General features: G+C 33.8%; 2 protein-coding genes across 2 annotated transcripts; both read left to right on the plus strand.

Moving 5' to 3' along the window:
• Nucleotides 1–490: 490 nt before the first annotated feature.
• Nucleotides 491–5539, plus strand: LOC118282343 (endocuticle structural glycoprotein SgAbd-8). Its single transcript, XM_035603381.2, has 4 exons — nt 491–652; nt 3195–3475; nt 3867–4119; nt 4691–5539. Exons 1-4 carry the CDS (start codon nt 641–643, stop codon nt 4787–4789), a joined length of 645 nt encoding a protein of 214 aa, XP_035459274.1. The 5' UTR covers nt 491–640; the 3' UTR covers nt 4790–5539.
• A 6144-nt stretch (nt 5540–11683) lies between these two features.
• On the plus strand, nt 11684–21269 carry LOC118261895 (endocuticle structural glycoprotein ABD-4). The gene is made up of 4 exons (XM_035572918.2): nt 11684–11805; nt 16050–16177; nt 17247–17418; nt 20440–21269. The coding sequence occupies exons 1-4, from the start codon at nt 11719–11721 to the stop codon at nt 20593–20595; spliced, it is 543 nt and encodes a 180-aa protein (XP_035428811.2). The 5' UTR covers nt 11684–11718; the 3' UTR covers nt 20596–21269.
• The last annotated feature ends 588 nt before the right edge of the window (nt 21270–21857 follow it).

Raw genomic sequence — 21857 nt, forward strand, 5'->3', positions numbered from 1 at the left:
TAAAATCAGTTGATTGTTTACAATTATTTATAGAGTGTTATTATAGTCTCGTTCACTACGTCTGATGACGACGACCTAAATTAGGTTACAATTTCTGGTAAACAATGAAGTAAAGAGAATTGAACCATTGTTATTTACAAAGACGTTTATGTTATTGTAACTATTGAATTAATGCTTAAAGCAACTAGGTACTAGTGGACTGGCAATTTAAATAATACTTTCAATATTTCAAAATTATTTTCTTTAACTAAAAATAAAGTAAAATTAATTTACGTTCCTCAATGTAAACCTACACGCATAGGTTAGCATTATAGGTACTCACTAACAATCGAATGCTACACAATGGACATATCATTAGAAAGCTTTTAGATCACATCTAACGAACCATAACAATCATAGGCATGAATGAGCATTATCATGATTTTGATATCGAATTTGAAAATCAAAAAATAGCAAGTACTCGTTTGATCGTGGCTGCACTGTATTGCAGCGGCAAGTTAGCTATGAAAGTGAGATGGCTCGCAGATCGCATAAGTGGCAGGGGTGCGGTATAAAAGTGAGCGTAGTACTACCACTCTGACATAGTTCACGACACTCCACGTGCCAATTCGCTGCTGCACGTCCACACACACAAACAACAATGAAACTGCTGGTAAGTGGAAACATACTGACTATCCCTAATTTCTTCTTTCTTCAACCCTTTTATTTTATCAGTTCATAAATTAAATGTAGTACTCGTATAGTCATCTCCTTTCTCTGCAAGTAATCATAAGTACAGGTGATTGTGCTCATTATAATAATTGGAATATATTAGCATTACGTTAATTTCAAAGTTCTGTGAAGGATTGGATGCAATCGTGTGCTGTGAGCGGCGGCACAGAATAGGGTCGGCAGATATGTCGACGATTGAACTTTGCCATTTAAATGTCTTCATCTTTAAATTCTTACATTTAATTATACTATTTATCGTTTATCGCGAGTGCAATTGAAACAACTATTGTGACCTTAAGTAAAGGTTTTTGTTTGCTTTTAGTATTCGAGTAACCCGAATATTTGTAGTGCTGTTTTTGTTGTTCTTGTGCTTAATTCTTTAATTTCATAATTTCCAATAATATTAGAGGAGTTCTATTAAAATTTTAAAGTTTATTTCATTGTAGCTTCTTCATTTATACCTTAGTTGATATATTTGGGTCAATCTGTTAATTAGAAATTGTTTTTGTACGATAAAATGTATTCTAAAACACTCTAGTTAAATAATTTTGATTTTTTTTATGATTAATTACAATTACTATTTTTAACTTTTTCCGTTACAAACTTTTGCATTCATATAACATACAAAAAGTAATTTAAAAGTAACTCAATTGAAAATTAAATTACTTTAGCAAAATATGCATGAACCTAAAATCGCAATCGTTGCCCTTGAACTTATTTAACAGAAAGTGAGTGTAGCTAATAATATGCAACTCTGTCTACCTTTTTGTGGAAGAAAAATAATTGCTACATAACAAAAAAACTCAGTTACTCGTAAAATAATATTATTTAACAGTATTAGACTAACTCGTACAACGTAATGTAGGTAACAGTTAAGTAATTTATTTGACTTGTTTTATAGTTATCAATAAAATAAATGAGTCTAAAAACGTAATCCGAATGATGGATGTGATTGGTTCGAACACCTATGTAAGTAGGTACCTACAATAAAAAGGTACTTGACCGTCTGGTCGTTTGCACTCTATTACATAAACGAACACCTTAAAACTTACAATAAAATATAGCTGACAGTCTGTCCGCTTATACATAAAAAAATACATATCAGATTTTTCAAATGTTTCTAGTTTTCTTACCACAAAAAATGAGAAAAGATGCCATATCTTTATGTATGTTTTTTATGTAATGAAAATGGGAACTACTGTGAAATCATCAGAAGACGTATATGGATGGATGGATTTATTATTTTTTTTCTTTTTGGTTTAATAAGAATCTAAAGAAATCTATAGGTATTTGCTAACACAGAGATTTTAAAATAAAAATCCTAAATTGATTCTCTATCCGACCTTGGTTCACCTCGGAACCATTGGATAAACAAGCCAGGATAATTATTATGACTGTAAAACTGCATAGTACTTTATAGTTCCTAATAAAATCTTAGCATAAGAATTACAATCGCTTCAGTTCGTAACAGCTTAGTTTTTCATCTGCGTGCTGTAATGTAGCATCACGCAATCGAACGTAATATAAACTAGATGATGGAAAGGGTCATTAGCATATGAACAAGAAACTATTACATTTCAATTGACAGTCGCAACCTCGTTCTAATGAACTTTCTGTTACACAAATGATCTTGTTCCATGTAAGTCCCTTATGTAACAATTTTCTAGGTCAATCTATTTAATAAATACCTACAAAGTTAGGTTTTTGAACTCTACACTAACCAAATGCCTATTTAATCAGTGTGCAGTCACTGGAACATAAATTATCTCACAAAAACGAAACACGTTTAAAAATTGTACGAAATCAACGCAATGTATTACGTTGACTTAATATTTACGATTTATGTATACGAATGTTTTTCCACATCGGTAAGAAACCGATTGAGTCATAAACTTACATGTCCATACTTATAAAGTTGTTTGACACAATGGAACAACTCATGATTGGTGATCGTTACATGAAGATTGTCGAGACTACTCTATGATTATCTATTACAATATTTATCTATTGCACCTACTCATGTCACAAATACAACGAAATGTTACACAACTTGTAATAATACAAACAAATATTAGCACATCTGTTCACCGACATACATTCCAAAAAGATGAAACGAGACATCTATGTTAACCATCGCCTATTTGCCTACCTTTTGTAATCAACCACGCATTATATAACGCATCAAACAAAAGATGCTCTTTGTTAACGTAGCATAACTAAAAGTAAGTTGATCTCAATAAAAACAATGCCATGCTTGTCGTCATGTAAGTTCCAATACATATTATGTTGGGGCCCACTTTCGCCCAACCTGCGTGTCGAATGAGCCGGTTTCACAAGATGCTGCCTATTGTATCTGTACCATCTTATCTTACGACATTCCGAATATGATTAAGCTCTTCTGTCTGACATCATTTCGTTATTTAATGGTACCTTAAAGTTCATGTATCGTCATCGTTTAACAAAATGGGCATTGGTGATTTCAGGTCGTATCTTGCGCTCTGCTGTCCCTTGCGACGGCTCTGCCGCAGAGGAGAGTCTCGCTGAAGCCGGATCAGCCAGACGTAGATGACCAGCAGCCTGCTGAGCAGAACTACAACAACTACCAACAAGCTCAAGCACAACCTGAGTACAGACAAGTCCAGCAGGAGTACAGAGCCAAGCCGATCGAGGACTTCAGGCCCAAGGTTCAACTGGAAACCACTACTTTCGTCCCCATCATCCGCTTCGACAAGGAGCAAGGCACTGACGGAAGCTACAAGACTGCGTAAGTATTATAATTTATTACTCTACCATTAAGTATATTTCTTTACTAGACCACCAACTTACTTACGCAAGATTTATCTAACATTTATATATAAGCTTTATGTCTCGATTTCATGCTATTCATTTAATTGGCAGCCATCATCATTAGCAATAACCATTACGATCATATTATCGTTATAGATGTCATAACATTTTTTTCTTCGAAATTAAACTCAAGTGTCCAACCTTGACCTCACACTTTTACCATCTCGAAGATTACACATCACATTCATAAACTTAAGTAAACATTAATATATTTAACTTTATTTACATATTTATTGACTTCGTAGTAGAATAATTATTTTTGTGGAATTGTGGTTGTGTTATTAATTATTGCTTTTTTGAATTTCCAGTTATGAAACCGGTAACAACATCCAGGCTTCCGAGGAAGGTTTCTTGAGGGCTGTTGGTGAAGACCAGAACGCTTTGGTCCAGCAAGGTTCCTACTCCTACACCGCTCCTGACGGTCAGGTCATCACCGTTGAGTACACCGCTGACGAGTTCGGATTCAGGGTCAAGGGTGACCACATCCCCACCCCTCCCCCAGTCTCTCCCGAAATCCAGAAAGGTCTTGACCTGATCTACGCTGGAATCAAAGCCAACGCTGTAAGTTACATTACTGTTTTCACTTACATAACTTGTACTGGCCTTGACTATTACGCAAGAGATTTTCGAAACTGATAAAGTTGTATTTCAGTATTTTTAGTAAGTTTACAGTCATCATTATGACCAGTTAGATGTAAAGTTGCTCTAGTCGAGAACTTTCATTTTGATTTCTATTGAATACTTGGCCTATTTACTTTTAGTTGAGAAATTGACATTTAATGCTAATTTAGTTTTATGCACTGGCAATTATATTTATTAGTATAAGGAAGTAGAATGCATTGTAAATGTATAAGTAGGTCGTATCAACGACTTATTGATTGTTTTGTAACAACAAAAAGCAGTGTAAAGATTTGATACCTACATTCAAACGCTAGGATTTGCCATTACAAAAGATATTGAGTACGGTAGATGTTAATTAAAAAAAACAGGAGAGGGTGATCAAAAGAAGTTTTACTTTAAGCTGCACTTCAGTTTCATAAAAGATTTGGTGTTCTAATTCAAACGCGCACCTTTGCTTCATCTGAAATGAATGATTTTGATTTTGACTTTGAACATGATTGTTATTTTCCAGGAGCGTGCCGCCCTCGAGGCTAAGAACAACCCTGAGGCTGCCAGACAGCAGGAAGACAGAGCCGCTCTTGACTACAAAGGCGCCTACTACCAGCAGTAAAGTGAATTAGTGTTAAGAGTGTAAATACCGTGAACGTTCTCGTGGCAGGACCTCCAAATGCCATATACTTTAAGACTAGAATCACCTATCACCATCATGTCACATACAACCTTTAAGGCTTATTATCCAATCATAAAATAAACGAATCCACTCTTGGACTAAACGTGACCCGTGATTGGATGATAAAATTCCCGTATGCAGTATTCATATGTGGTCATAGGCTTTAGTTTAGGGTTAACCAATTGTTATTTTACAAGATAATTATAATACTCAAAATGACGTGTAATTTCTACGGTAAGCAGGATTCCTGGTCGATTCTTTTCATAAAGAATTCCTGAAAATTTTATAGATGAAAAATGTTTTATTAGTTTTGATGGAAGAAAAAGTACGGAAACGTTCGTTAACATATAAATCTTAAGCTTATATTAAGCTTAGGTAGGGCCTTTACTTATAGTACTTTTTAGTTTCGTCAACGCTAATAAAGCAAGGTTTCATCATCAATTTGTTCATCACAAACACCAAGTTAGGATAAAATTCATGATTTTATGGAACTTACTTTTATATAGACTTGAGATTACTAACAAACTATGGTCCAATGAAATTGTGAATATTATCTGAGAAACAATTTACTTTGTGATACAACACCTTCCAGAAAAGTGTTCAATAAGTTTTAAACTTTTGTATATACCTTACCACTGTAATTAACTTATCTTTGTATGTTTGATTTTAAATAAAAACGTTGTAAAATAAGGTTTTCTGTTAATACCCTATGAAATTGCTTTCCTTAATTAGAGTGCAAATACAAATCTAAACATTATGCATATTCCCTTAAGAGGCAATTGTATTAGGCAATTCTCTGTTTTGAGGCATTAGAGCCACAAAACATTGAAATACCATCTGTTCCGTGATTAAAGCTTTAAATGACATTTAAATTCATGGTACCCAGCAGTACCCGAAGCTTTATCATATACCAAGTATCAGAAATACATATGCCTTCGGTGGATTGACGATGTTTACAGGTCCTAGCAATACCTAGGACCGGCTGGATGCGAAGACCTGAAAATAGAATTCACTAGCGAGCTGTTAAAGAGACCAATAGTATCCAGTAGTTGAAAATGATTAATAATGGATGTCATACAATAAAGTGCTAAAAATAGGTAATCTACAAAAAATACTCACCTATTTTAAACTTCCTTTTAGCTGCTATTTTTTGCTCACTGTATTAATGGATGATATTCGTCTTTTTGCTATATTACTTAATAGTTAGTGCGCATAAAAAGAAAATCGTGTACATGATACCTATAACTCGTTCAAGTAAAACTAATTTCATATAGAAAGTACGGTAAAAAGAATTATACAATCGCAGGATACGAAGTTTATGTATTAGATCGTTATGTAACCCGTCTGCGCTTGTTCATGTACTTGTACCTACTTGTTGTTAGCTGCCATTCAGTTACAGAATAGTAGATTGAACCAGTTTTTACTATAAGCGCAGTAATCAGATCTAAGATACAAGATCACTAAAATGATTTCATTACATGACACAGCGGTAAGTTTTTTTAATCGCAGGAGTGTATTATTCCGGAGCTGCGGACTACCTAGCGGGTTTACCGGGGCTTCGGCTCGAAAAGAAGGAATAGGAAGAAATGTTGTGATTTTTAGTCAGTAAGAGTCTTACACTTCCACTCGCCTCGCCCTGGCGAGAGAAGTCATTGGATGATTTTCTCCCCTTAAAAAAAGCAAGTGTGTCATTACCATCATCCCTTTTCCACCAGATGTTATGATGAACTGATCCAGGAATTTAATCTGAACCCGCTTGCTCAGCCGTCAAGACTGCAAGCTTCATAAAACAAGGCAGTCAAAATTTCATTGAATTTAACTAGTCTGCCGATATAAACTCCAACAATTAACTGAATTATTACCTTGTTGAGTTCTTAATTAAACAGTAATGCATTACATTCCTACTAGTTAAATAACTGCAGTTACGTTTGTTAATTTTTATGCTTTCTGTGCGATAACTGCTAATGCATATTTCGTGCGAGTTTTTATTTTTGTTCAACGAAGTAAATTATTAGATATGTTATTAAAATCGTTGGTCGTTGAGTTTAATCTGCTGAATTTGGATAAAAACTAGTCAACGTGTGACGTAAACGTTGACACGAAACGAAACCAAAGCGGTTGGATGATCAGGTCTTCTTCTTATTGTAGTTGTTTCAGTGTATTAGAATGAGGAAATGGTACCTACATTATTTTAGTTAACAAGTCATGGTAACATTTGACGATTTTTTCTTGATTTACCTGTCTGATATCGAATTTTATTGTTTGTGTTTATTTTACTACTATTGTGTAGGGCATATTTTAAGGTGTAGATATGAAATTAAATCAGTAGGTACTTCGTAAACAGATTTATTATTATAGTCGCACCCCTCAATAAACATGACTTTACAATTTTGCTCATATCATCAGCATATTTCGGCTAAATTATAATCAAAATATCTGCATTATTTGAACATAAAATAAATTCAGAAGCTTAAAGTTGATTACTTTATATATTTTATTGATTTCATCAAATGCCACACGTAGAACTGGCTTCGCTGGGGTCAGTGCGTGTCGATGCGACGCATGTACTTATTTCACAACGATCCCTCGGTCTTTATCGGACATTAGCTTGTCTAGTGTATGACGGGCCTGTGTAATTCTAGTATGAACCCAAGAACAGGCGAATTAAACTTGATCAGTTTGCGCAAATAGTTAATTAAAGCCCTGAATGCTAGAATTTATACGCGGAAGATGTACGATGCAAAGTTGTAGAGAAAATTTTAAGCAAATTACACGTTGATTTTGCAAGAGAAGCTGGAAAGTTTATTCATGTTCGTGATGGATTAAGTAATGATAATTTTGAGCTTTATTGTCATCGTACAAGAAAGTTTTGTATAAAGTACCTACTGAACGTGACAACTCAATATAGGTAGCACACTTTGGGTTCATTTGATTGCAATGTGACAGTTTGGTAGACGGTATAAGGTCTCTTATTTAAAATCAAGCCTTTTATCTCTTGAGTAGCAGCACGGTAGCACCAACGAAAGGTTATACATATCTTAGTACTACTGCAACACAACAGGCAACTCCATGAAATATTAATTCCAATGCATAATACTGTATCTTTTGCTGAACTGAAGATAGCTTTATGTATAATTTTATGCTTATACATTAATTAGTCAAAAATGAGAAATATTTTATATTCTTTATCACCATTAGCCCTCCCATGGCGATAATGTGCCTAATTTGAGCATGCAATGGGCATAATTTTATAAACTTATGGTCAATCCACCTTTGCATTTAATGCCCTTTAAAACCATTACATTGGATTTATAAGTATTATACGCAATTTCCATCACTAAACAAGTTTTTATAGTGAAAAATCTGTTTTGCTATTTTGGAGTCGAAATAAATATGTGAATTATGTAAACATGTGAACAATATTAACTGCTATTAGCTGTTACTTATTAAATTTATTAAAACACACACTGTTGTTTGAATTTTGTTGAAGGTACGTTATTTAAGTTAAAAAAGCAGATGCTTTAGAAAGTAAACATCAGGATATATATATCAACAGATAGTGTGCTCTACGTAGATACGTACGCTCTACGTAGATACGTAGAGCACACTATGGTCAATTTAAATCCGAAAGAATCTGATATAGATGCAGGGGATGAACTTTGCTATTTCAATTATAATAGATTATAAAACAATAAAATATTAATAAATAAATCGTTACAACTTTTACAAAATGTTTTTTATGGACTATTTAACGTTATAACTATGGAATGTTTAACGAGTAGACGGATCACCTGATAGTAAGCAATCGGCGCCGCCCATGGACACCCGAAACTCTAGAGGTGTTACCATTCCGTAACCTTTGGGAGTTAGCAATTTCAGGATTGTTGGAGATTCGGGGATTGGTGAAATTGGTGAGGGGAATAATTGGACCTCTAGTAACCTCACCCACACAACGAAACGTTGTTTCACGCGGGCTTTCTATGAGGCCGTGGAATACCTAACTCCGGCCTAGCAGGCCCATTCGTGCCGAAGCATGGCATTCTACATTTAATTGTGAGGCATGTAAAGTTTTGTAGCTGAATCAGAGTATAGTGAATAACATTTAGTAGATCGCCGTTGTAACTTCGTTGAAACGTTTATTAGTAAGGTACCTACCAATATATTTCAACGTAATATATAACAATTACCTATGTCCCCGGAATCAATGCAAATCATAACTGCAATTTCCACCGCCATACTTATTCATGTTAGATAGTAAAATTATAGTAAGTACTTGTTTATCAAGTGAACATTTAATGAAATGTATACGTTAAAAGTCTTATCTTGTACCCTCTATATTACTGTCAATGAGATGTCTGTTGACTGAATTTCTCACTAAAACTTACCTAAGATTACGATTACGCATATGCTGCACAGTTTTTCATACAAACTTTGAAGCTCCAATTCATAAATACATTTTTTTATTGATTTCAATGTAAATATTAATACTCATACGCATTATACAGTTTGAGTGAGCAGTTAATTAGATATGGTATTAAGTGAGCTAGCTTCACGGATGGACAGACTAATGCACTATTTATAATTATTGACTTTAATATAATAGCTTTTTGACTTTAGCTTTCAAGTTTGTTGGGATACCTACCACAATTTTATCTTTTTGTCTCTAAAAAGTCTTAATTCGAAATTATGTTTAACAAATTAATTTTGAAGACTTGATGTTGCGTATTTTTCACGAATGAGTATCCAATTTTGTTTGAAAAAGCCGATCCGCATAAAGCTTTTAAACGTCCACTACTTGTATGTCGCAATTAACGAGTAAAACATTTAAATACTAGTCAAGACATCTTTATAAATCACATTTTCGTAAGGGTCAGAAGTCTCACCCCCATCCAAGGCTGGTTAGGCTGTATACTTTAATAAACATGTCAGCTAAATGTCAATAACGTTTCCTTATCTACATGTGATAAAGTCATAAATTCTTTTTTAATGTTATTGTCTACTTTATTTTAATATTCTAGAATTATTAAAATGTGTTGAGTATTGATGTCACAGACTCAATACTCGAAGATGTCTAAAACAAAGTAATAGTTTGCCCTGAAGTGAACTTTTTATAAAAAATATCGATGGTTAGTTGATATCATTAAAAACTACATCCGATATATTGCGCATTTTACGTAAAACACCACATAATATCATTTGCCAGTTTAGTGATGAACTTAAATTTGGTATCCAAAATGCCATACTGACACATACTACCTGTATCTAGAAAAGCCCTACAATTTCGTTGATATAATAAATTGTTAGGAAGGTAATAATAAAGGTATTTAACCCGTGTTGTGGCGGAACGTAGATCTACGCAGTATTAGCAGCAGAAACAATGTATTTTCTTTTGTGTCTCTTACACCGACAAATAAGAGGTTAAATCACATGTTAATGACCCAAGAAATACATTATTTGAAGTATAACATACCTATATAACACGTGTAAAAAAGGTACCTAATTAATAATGATCACATACTTTATTATAAAAAGTCTTACAAACGAAACCGTTCCCATTGTTGTTTCGTATCTTGACAATATTATTAAGAAAGAAAGAAAGGAAGGAAACTGAACAATGAAATATCATTCCATGGTTGTCAAAAAGGCTGGCTTCCTTTTCAATATACATATATTATAGTCGACTTTTGTCAATTTAAAACTGACGGGACTCTTCAAACAATTCAATTTACCGAATGTTCGAAATATCAAATGGTCTGAAATTTGAATTTGACTCAAAATGTTGGTACTGACCTCTGCAAGTTCTAACATCTTTCTTTCCCATTTCACTCTGCAACGTTGATTTGTCGATAGTTTGATGTCGATAAGTTCGAATTAACGAACCATTTGGTCACGTAAAATTGATTATTTTATTTGAATTACCAATTTTTTTTTTTAATATTAAGAGATCTTCTAGGGACTTCGTGATATTTGAGAATTAGACAGGTTTTAACTATCGAAGGTTTCAATTAACGAGAGTCGACTGTAGCTACTCAATATTCTACTGCAATATAGTGAAATGGTAATGTTAGGCGCCTCGTGGAACATGTAGTCTCGATAGCCTAACTACTGAATGGGATCAGAAGTAAATCTGCCAGTTGTATACTTAAAACAAAAATATATCAATCCGTCAACCCAAGAATCGAGCTCGACACCTCGAAAAATGGAGCAAATAAAATTGAAATGGAAAAGTAAAACCTGCTTTGGTATTTTAATTAAAGGGTTGATAGATAATAACTATGCAAGGTAGGTAGGTAGGTACGACCATGTGAGTTCATCATTTATTTTAGTTTAATGTAATGACACATACTCTCAAGGTGTTGCATTAAGCACATTGATTAACTAGGTAAATCAAAAAACATCCATCAACTTTTAATGGCTTCTAAACAGTTGCCGGTCATTTGATTGTAACTAAAGAGGATTTTGCAGAGAAACAAATATTTATTAGGTACATTAAATTAATATTATTAAACCTCATTAGGTTGTTCTTATCGAATATTTCGTAAATTCAATAATCCTATAACCCATTAGTTAATTATTTAATTTATCAACTACATTACTGGCTTTAAAAGGCTCTAAGCTCTCTATAAACTTCTATTATACAGTAAGTTCCTAAATAACAATCCGATTGGGATAAATAACTTTGTGAGTAGGTATTCTGAATCTTCAAATTGTTTAGATAATTTGATTTCCATTAATATCTGATTGTTTAGCCTGCGTACGGGCACGTTTGTAAGTGAGCGTAGCGCCGCGAAGATGTATCGCAGGGATGCGCCAGCGCCGACGTCGGGTCGCACGAAGTTCATAGGTAAACACGCCGGTATATAAACCCCATGCAGTGTCAACGAGCACACATTTGTGCCTGTGATTGCATCCAGTCCTTTTGTATTGAAGTCCCTGCCCTTCATCCCATCACAATGGTGAGGAAATATTCATCAGTTATTAAAATAATGACGCTTTTTCACTATCGGTCACCAATCTTATCCTGTCGTGACTATCCTGCACGTAGAGAGAGTTTCAGTTGGCCGCTTCTTCATTTAGTAAAACTTTTTGAATGCTTTCTTTAATAAACAACTTTATTTGCATGCTTGATAGAAATCTACCAGTTAATTTTGTAAGAAATGCCTACGTATAACAAAAATAACAACGTTAAAGCGCTGTTAAAAGGCCTCTGTGTATATCCTTTTATGGTATGGGACTATTAACGTTACTAGTGAATAATAAACGAAAGTACTTAGTTGTTCTATGGACACGGTGGTCTGTACTTCCAAGAAATAAGAGGTTTTACGTAACTTTTTTCTTTCTCTTGTTAACCCATTTGCACATGATGTGGGATCCAAGACAGTTGTTAGACTCTAGGACGCGCCGGACTACAGTGTTCCGGTGTTTTCTGAGTTGTATCTATTGTATATCCTGGCTTACAGGTTTGCCGTGATTTTGGGTTAAGCATTAGCAACTGTAAAAGGTACCTTGATTACGCCTTCTTGTTAACTTGTAACTTCGAACTTATTAGTTGTCTCTTTTATTTTGTTTGAAATTATTCTCTTAATACTATTAATACTTCTTGTACGAAATACATATTGTGTATTGTAAGTTCTCAAAACTCTCATAACGTACGTACTCGTATCATTAAGCAAATCAGTATCGATGCTATAAACAGGTGCACATAACGTTAAAAACAACTGTTCAGTTATGAAAGCTTCAGCTTTCTCATGCACATAACTTTTACTGGAACACAAAGAATTTTAATATGCAAATTTATAACCGTTACGTTATCACGGGTTAAAAGTCAACACGTGTTTCATGAACAGGAGTTCACAATGCGGCTTTAGATCGTTGTCGAATCACGGACTCCTTTCTTTCCTCAAACCGACAATTTCTACCCACCTTACTCACGTTTTTGAGACGAGTAGCTTCCTATGTGTTCAGTTTGCTTTGCACAATATCAATCGTAAAATATAATGTAGTCATTTTCCAACAAAGGACTTTTGTAACTGGTGAACGAAACGTATTGCCTTGTGAGGCGGTTAGTGCATGCAATATGTGGTGGTCGTGTGAACCATGGTGTTGAGGTTTTGGAGGATAAGGTATCTACTTGTATTATTTATTATTAAATATTGAACTAAGTTATTTAATGCAATCGGCGCCATATTTATACTGGGTGTTTAGCAAGTTTTCTGGGCACGCGTGTCATTGATAGATACGGGGAAGACGCAATTGTTGCAATATATTGATATTTCAATTAATTTCACTCCCTCTCGCTTCACCCAAGGCGAGAGAAGACATTGGATGATTTTGCGCCCTTAAAAAACATAAAATTAATTAATTCCTAGTGCACTAAACAAGTAAATAATAAAAAGCCCATACTTCCGACACCAAGGACTCGCCGTCCTACAACTAAAACACATTAACTAATCTATTAATAGCCTCTTTGAAGTAAATTTATTATCAATTTATTTGATCATAAAACATAAAGTATTACAACATATTGCACTAATGTCCACTACATACTTGTCCACATTAATTGCATGTTTGCAAAACGGAAATATCCGAGGAAACTTGAATGTATGGAGTTTCTTGTAATATGAGGAAAGGTTTGTCATTAGTCCATTCATCTTAGTGATAAAGAGATCAATAATAATATATTAGCTTTGTGATAGGTTGTTGAGTCTATTGCAAAGCTCACTCATAGGTTTCTGACATGCATTGCAACTTGCAATGAACAAATACGGTCGTATTGTAATAGCAATGACCGCGCGAAACCGATTGTGTGATAGCTCTTGGTAAAATAATTAGCACTTTTGTCCGTAACCACAGAAACCTATTTAAGCAAGATTTTGATTTGATTTCGTACTTATCTACGCTTTACTAATTATGAAGGAAGAGTCTAATCGCAACTTGCAACAAGAGTTGGGTAACATTCAAAGACTTATAAAATTAAGATAATGAAATGTCATAATTATTTGACACCAAGTTATGCAAAATGGAGTTGATTTGTATCTACGTTGTTTCGGAGAAGTATTTTGGCTGGACTCATCCTGGTTACGAAAACAAAAGTTGTTAAATTATCTGTTGTTAAGTTATCTGGCAAGCAAAAACCATCCAGGTTTAGGATAATCCATTTTCAGTTAAAATGACTTCAAAATGTCGTATATCCGATAATAACAAGATAAAACTAAATTCTCATCATCTTAACTAACTAAACTAATTACTGACAAAAGACTCCAAAGAGTATCGTGCCTAATTATATAAAAAAAAACAATAATAATTGCAAATATAGCAATAGGTAACTGATATTGTAATTCTGTTGCATCTGTGCACGATATAAAATTGACGGTGCATATAAATCAGTGAATGCGGTTTGCGGTTTCATCATACGGGTTCTATAAACTTACCTACCTATTTTCATTGTTAAAGTAGAAAGTGTTTTAACCTTTGTGCTTTCCGGCATTTGATAGATATGTTGCATATAATTTGCAAGTTTTTCTACATGTGTAGATGTGTATCGCGTTTAATTTAGGAAAGTAATGTTGAGTTCTAATATGTTTTGGAATTAAAGAGGTTATTGATTAAGAAGTTTTCTATGATTTGCCTAAATTAAGACACGCAGAATTTAATTATTATTGTGTGTAATAGTGTTGCCTTTACCTTTGCTACCTCTACATATTATAATGCCTAAGCATTAAATTAACTTAACTTTACAAGAATTAAATTGTCAATGAAATAATTATTATATAAATTACTACTTAATTAACGTTCCAAATTAAATTAGATAATACGAGTAGGAGATACTGTTTAGAAAAAGACTTAATTTTTTCTTTCGGAGCGCAAAGCGCCTGCCATTTTTAAGAAACGAACGAATAAAAAAGTCTCTTAAATTCAATGCTATTCGCCGCAGCTAGGCGATTGCTAAATGTTTCTATGTCAGTAGTCTCTCAAAATATAAATACGTAGCACAGTATTTATTTTCATCAAAGGAAACGAAAACGTACAATTATTAAACAACGATGTATTCAAAATGTTGTAACCAACAAGAGTGGATCAATTGAAAAAATATACAAGGGTTTTAAGTATGGTATGGATATCGTAGTAATTTTTTAAATCTTTAAAGAAAGTTCTTTTCCCTTTTTGTGTAAGTGGCTTAAATAAAAAGGAAATACCACTACTGCGTTTAAGGGGGAAAATATCACTACTGCCCAAGGCGGTAAAAGATGTTAGAACATCTTTTACCGCCTTGGGCAGGGTGTCAGACTCTTACTGACTAAAAACTACCCCGTTCCTACTCCTGCTTTTTGAGCCGGAGCCCCGGTAACCCGCTAGGCAGGGAAACATATAACTATGTTTAAAATTAACATAACGACTGTTGTGAAATTACATACAACAAAGAATCCTACGTCGCCTCTGTTTATATTATTTTAAGGCTTAAAGTTGTTTACGCACCTTCTGTTGAGTAGGTACTTATTGAGCACTTGTCATGTATGTTTATTTGCTCATTAAATTTTTTTTGCTTTACTTGGTCCTTAGGGTAAAAACCACCTTGGCTATTTCGGTCCTTAGGTTCGCAGACATTTATTTTCTGATTTTTAATATTACAAATCGTCTAATTGCGAAAAATCCTTAATAACAGGCACTTTTAAATGGTTTTTTATGCATGCATAATGCTAACCTAGGATAGGATATATGTACTTATTACGTCACTAATTGTTTTTTACACACACACACACACACGCCTTTTATCCCCGTAACAGGCAGAGGTGCACATTACGGCACGAAATGCCACTGTACAATGTACACCCACTTTTCACATTTTTTTTGTTATAAGTCCTATGTTATAGGGGGTAAGCCTATTGCCAAATCCTGGACACAAATTCCAGACTCCGTGCTACTACTGAGAAATTTTCGAAAATCCTTTTTCGGATCCCAGCAGTACTTTGCTCGACCCGGGAATCGAACCCGAGACCCCTTGTTCGGCAGTCGCACTTGCGACCATTCGACCAACGAGGCAGTTGTTTTTTACATAATTCTTTAAAATGACATTAGAACTTACGACGGGATATTTACCATGTTTATTTATGTCTATGAGTTTCCGATATTTCGGCACATTTGCAAGCGCCATGATCACGGATGAAATTCTTTAAATTAATAACTATTTTTTCTTTTACAGATCTCTTTATTCTTTATACTCCTGGTAGCAGTGACGTATGCAACGGCACAGGCACAATCTACCCCTCCAATCCCGATAGTTCGCTTCGAATCAGATGGACCTAATCCTGATGGCTCATACAAATGGCTGTAAGATATTTTGAATACTTCTGTGTTGTTATGTTTCTTTATTGTTTATAAGATGGTAGGTAGCTGTGATAGTAACAAATATCATTATGATTATGATAATCTATGGTCATAGAGACCAATGGTACTAAACTGCTAGAAATGTTTTTCAGTGTTTTTTTATATAATTAGATTTTATGTACACACCTATAGTTTGACAACCATTCCTTTTTGACCCTGTAGGTAAACTGTGTGTCGACATTTTATCTTCAAAAGTTCACCTTTTAGATTTTTTTTATGAGGGGTGTGCCAATGGCATCTCCTGCCTTGGGCGAGGCGAGAGGGAGTGTCAGACTCTTACTGACTAAAAACCACCTCGTTCCTACCCTTGCTTTTCGAGCCGGAGCCCTGGTAAACCCGCTAGGTAGACCGCATCTCCAGATTCTCGGAAGGCTAGTCCTATTATTAGGTTAATATATGCTGTAGCTCTATTAAGTTTGAATAGAGACAAAATTTACCTTGATAGCGCTCTTGCGAATGATTAAATTTTATGACGATAATAATTTAACTTTATAAAAATTAATATTCAATTATGAACTATACAAAGCTACCACTCCTTTTATTTATTATTTTAATATTCAAGATGGAAAGGTTATTCTGTCGGTGCAGCATGCAAGAAGGATAACATAATGCACGTCAACACATCAACTTCTGAATAAAATATAAAATCTTAAAAGATAAAGATCATGCCTTCACAGATTGCAATGTAAGATAATATGCACACAGTGCTGTCAACACTCGCTGCTTGGTGATAACATTATTTTTGATGAGTAAGAAGTTTTGTTTTATGACAAAAAAAGAGTTTTTTTTTATGAAGAAGGTGTTATTATGTAGACATTGTACTTGGGTAAAATTATACAGCATATAGCATTACCTATATTTATCTATTTCAATGAGAAATTGGTTCTGTTTAGCTTGTATACCAAAATCTTACAAAAAACACAATGAAAAAATTGTGTCAGAAAAATATTTAAACACACGTACGTAGAATAATATGTAAAAAAACATTAAGTTCTATATTTTCTCCTTCCAGTTATGAAACAGGCAATGAAATCAACGCTGAAGAGTCGGGCTACGTGAAGAACTTCGGCCAGGGTGAAGGCAAAGAGATACAAACTGCGGAAGGCAAGTTCAGCTATAAAGCTCCCGACGGCTCGCTCATAGCACTCACGTACATCGCTGACGAAAACGGATTCCAACCACAGGTAACAACAATTATGCTAATTCTCAGTTACCGAGAAATAGACAGGCTCAGTTTTCCTCCTTTTAAATCTGATAAGGCTCGAGATATAAAACAAACATAATTAAAAAATGTTCAACCACATAACCTATTTCGTCTTAAATGTTTTGAAAGAATATAAACGGGAATAAAAAAATCTTGCGACAAAAGATACTTATAATTCAAAGGCTCTCATCTTATTAACAAATTAAACACTGCGGTTACACCTTTAGCCATAAAAGGAAGCGACAAGATTGAAGCATCGTTTCAACTATTGTGTAATAATGCATAAAATAAAATACGTCTTAACACCTGCTAAATTGCAATTATATTTATACGGCGGAGTGCCGCTGGCAAATAGAAGCCTTGACATCTTTCCAGAGGGATCACAATTCGTGGTAAAATCCTCTGCAGGTGATTCACAAAATCCGGTCTAGTGAATATTTAAGATCCTACCTCTCGTTCAACCACCTCGATAAAACAAATAAATTGCATCTCTGACAGTATGACGCAAGTTTTATTAAGTCTGGTTCAATTAATTCATGTTTTCGTATACAAATGTAAAATAATTTGCACAGTCGTGTCATTTAGCGCTTTGTTCTAACTAACCTCGAACGGCAGATCACTCCAAATCTAGACAATACAAGAGAAATCAGCATTGACCCACAAAAGAGAATCCAGTAATTTTATTTACACTATATTTCATTCTATAACATCATTTCGTAAGGAGACAGTAATTGTCCATTTGTGATTATGTAATAAACGCCTACATAGATGCCCGGGCAGCCATACATCTTTGTTTCTGTAACATACATAGATCAATTATATTTATGTATTCAAAATGCCAGCCTTACGATTAAGGTCTTCATTATATTACGCTTTCGATGATGGAATACCTAGTTCAGGTTATCTGAGGCCTGTATATTAGATCCTGTTGTAATTTTATTAGCTGGCCGTCCTTGTACTTTTTTCACACAAAGTTTAGCGAATCCAAGTACGGAAAACGTTAAAGTGAATAGGTTATCGGCACTGTTGCCATCAAAACGAGGTGCGCAAAATTTTGCATTTAATATGAAGAATAACGTTGAGATGAAACAAGGAGTGGTCCGTGTGAAGGCATAGGTTGTAAATACTCGTAAAACGTCTCGAGCCTGAATCATCATTGCGTAAAGGCTTAGGAAGATGTCTGCGGTGCGCTCGCGCTGCAGTGGCGTGGATGTGGGTCTTAGTTAGCCAACGTGTGTGCAAATGTCGCTGTAAAATATCAAACGTCGACCCGTGACCCGCTCTTGGGAAATGGGAAGGCTTCTGGTGTCGACATTGAATATCGACAACTGACTTCTGTTGACTGATAAGGTGACTCATTAGTGATCCACTATCGTCGTCTGCGCAATGTTTGACAAACTCTTAGCGACGGTTATACAACTTCAAGAGCATGCTCATTGAAATGGTGCAACGATTATTATAATTATGTTTGCTATTTAAATAAATTGAAAATGCATCTTGATATAAAAGAAGTAAAAATAAAATTCTACTAAATATTTCATTAGGTGCATTTCTTAAGAATAATAATGCAGGCATTTTTAAAATACACGTCTAAATGTCAGAAAATAATTTAATTAATTAATAGATTTCTTCTATATTTGTGGAGCTTTCTCAACGTTGAATAAAATTTATTGCCTTCGATGACGAAAGTAATCTACTTCAAATCAACTGTTACGTCAAACTGGTCGCGTGAATTATGTATGGAAATAAACGTGATATTTGTACCTAAACGAAGTCAAATCATGTCAATGTTAATGGTACTATTTCAAACGTAGAATCAGTTAATCTGTTATTAATATGAACGTTAAATTCATTCATTAAACTACTAATAAAAGGTTTAACTACAAATACATATTTGGACAGTTAAATAACTTGTGTTTAAGTAGTTGAAACTTGTTAAAAGTACTTACAAATGCTAATTTGCTATACATAAATAATTAGCTAGTTTCTCTATTGATAGTAATAATTTTTTACTAAAAATGTTTGACAACTTGTTAATTAGCGTCCATTTATCACAAAATCGACAATATTAGCGAGTATTTTCTTTACAAACCAGCGATAAATGGTTAAAGATTCACAGTTTGACAACCATTTTGTTAGATTCAACATTTTAGATATTAATGAACTTCGCCATTTAATTTTTAGCAGAATACCACAAAGAGAAATAAGAAGAAGATTTAGTTAGTTTAGGTTTTTGGAAACACTCGACGTTATATAGGTACTTAGTTTAAGTGAATTTAATTTGATTTTTTTTTTTACCAACTTATTGTACTTACTTTTGATTTTTAATTATAGACTGCGGTTAGCCTACCAGGGTGGGGTTTACCAACTTATTGTACTTACTTTTGTATTGTCGACAGATATATATACAAATTAATTGTAAATCCTAACTAAAGATTAGATTATTTCTCCAAAATCATTAAAAATAAAAAGATTAAACAAAATCGTTTTATTTCAATGATTTTGGTATCTGATGATGATCTTTTGGAGTACAAGATACAATCTTATATTATGTAAAAATGTCAAAGAAAAAATTAAAACGCGGTATAAAACAAACGAAGAACCAGATGTAATAATCAAAACTAAAAGAAATAATATCTAATTTTCTATAATAGTAAAAATATTTTTAAAATGTAAATAGGTACAGAATGGTGTATTAATTATGCTCCTAATGAGGTTGTAGTCAATTAATCAATGTGTTTTACATAATAAGCAATTTCTCTCAGCGTGTGGTATTCACAAAGGCCCCAGTATATTACGTTATGTTATGTATTATATGTTATATACTGCATAGGAGCTAACCTTAAAGATACCTTTTTAAAAATCAATTTAAAGATTTCGTTATTTATTAAGATAAATGAAATGAAAATCTGATGTCCACATAAATTCTAGTTGAACCACATATTATTAGACAATGAGACATCTCTCTATTTTCTCTAATCCTTCTTTTCTTACTTTCCAGGGAGACCACCTGCCGACTCCTCCACCAATCCCGCCAGCAATTGCTAAAGCCCTGGAGTACTTGAAGACCCTGCCTCCTGGAAACAACGAAGGCGCTTCATCTAACATCAAGCCTCAATTCCAGGCAGCACCATTCAAGGCCAGGCCACGGTTTTAATAGAATGTTACCACGCGTCTGATGTTATGTATACGATACTATAACATTTTAAATGAGCGACTTTTGCACATAATCGTAATTAATATGTAAATATAGTAAATGTAACGTAATATAGAGCAATAGAGCAACAAATGAAATAATCGTTTGTCACATAAATACAGTGGCTGGCGATAAATAATGTACATCGGCATTTAGAAAGAGACAATTTTAGAGTGATGTTACGATCCATTTATAACGGTTCGGTTAGCAACTCGAATAGTTTCAGTGGCTCATTATCCTATACAGATTGTTTACGCAGCGATTTAAGACTATTGTTTTTTTTCCAAAAGTCGATGTGCAATATTTATCGCCAGGTACTGCAGATGGAATTGATAGAGTGTGTTTAAAAAATTCTCCAGTAAAAGTTCTACCTTTTCAGAAAATACAAATTGTTGGTCAGTAACGAAGGTGTATGGAATGGAGCTGTATGTAATATGTGACATAATTTCTATGTGATTCCGAAATATTAGACCTAAAACTTTAATGGGTATATTTTTAAATTGCCTAAAAAGTATTCTTGTTTATTTGTTAATGTTTAAAAGTAGATTTAAGTAAATTTTCTTTTAGTAAAGTCACTTTTATAATGTAAGAATAACTGCAATGTAATTGAAATTCAATAAAGATATTGAATATATCATCAGTCTTTTAAATGAGTTCGAGAGTAAATTTATGTTGCATTAATGAATTTCTTTGAATTTTGGGTAGGTTTTTCAACATAACAAGATTTTATACCATAACTAGCGGACCCGACAGACGTTGTCCTGTCTACACGTCTTTAATTAGAAAATTTTAAACTTTTTTTAATACTCGTAAGCTAAAACATTCTGGACCTTTTTGATGAAAATTATTATTCAAATGTTATGACAATATCTAACGTCATTAATATTTGACACTGCGATGGTCGCGCCGTCCGTCGGATCCGATGTAAAACATTCCAAAATCAACAACTACTAATAAATTAAAAATTAATTAAAAAAACATTGTCCAGCGGACAAAATTGTGAATCTAAACCATTCTCAGATCCCCTTGAAAACACACAAAAAAAAATCATCAAAATCAGTTCAGTCGTTTAAGAGAAGTTCAGTGACATACACACTTACAGAAGAATTATATATATAAAGATGATATTTTGAGTAATATAAATACATAGTTTTAACACATTTATCGTATATGTCTAGAAATATTAATATAATTTAGTGAGCTCTCATCTTTAATTTATAGTA

Source organism: Spodoptera frugiperda, chromosome 20 (genome assembly GCF_023101765.2).
Source record: "Spodoptera frugiperda isolate SF20-4 chromosome 20, AGI-APGP_CSIRO_Sfru_2.0, whole genome shotgun sequence".
In the NCBI taxonomy this organism is placed as follows: Eukaryota; Metazoa; Arthropoda; class Insecta; order Lepidoptera; family Noctuidae; genus Spodoptera; species Spodoptera frugiperda.

Coding starts and splice junctions, on each gene's coding strand:
- LOC118261895 (XM_035572918.2), top strand. CDS start 11,719: ATGCAGTGTCAACGAGCACACATTTGTGCCTGTGATTGCATCCAGTCC. Junction 11,806..16,049: donor CCCTTCATCCCATCACAATG/GTGAGGAAATAT, acceptor TTTCTTTTACAG/ATCTCTTTATTCTTTATACT. Junction 17,419..20,439: donor AAAACGGATTCCAACCACAG/GTAACAACAATT, acceptor CTTACTTTCCAG/GGAGACCACCTGCCGACTCC.
- LOC118282343 (XM_035603381.2), top strand. Junction 3,476..3,866: donor GACGGAAGCTACAAGACTGC/GTAAGTATTATA, acceptor TTGAATTTCCAG/TTATGAAACCGGTAACAACA. Junction 4,120..4,690: donor CTGGAATCAAAGCCAACGCT/GTAAGTTACATT, acceptor GTTATTTTCCAG/GAGCGTGCCGCCCTCGAGGC.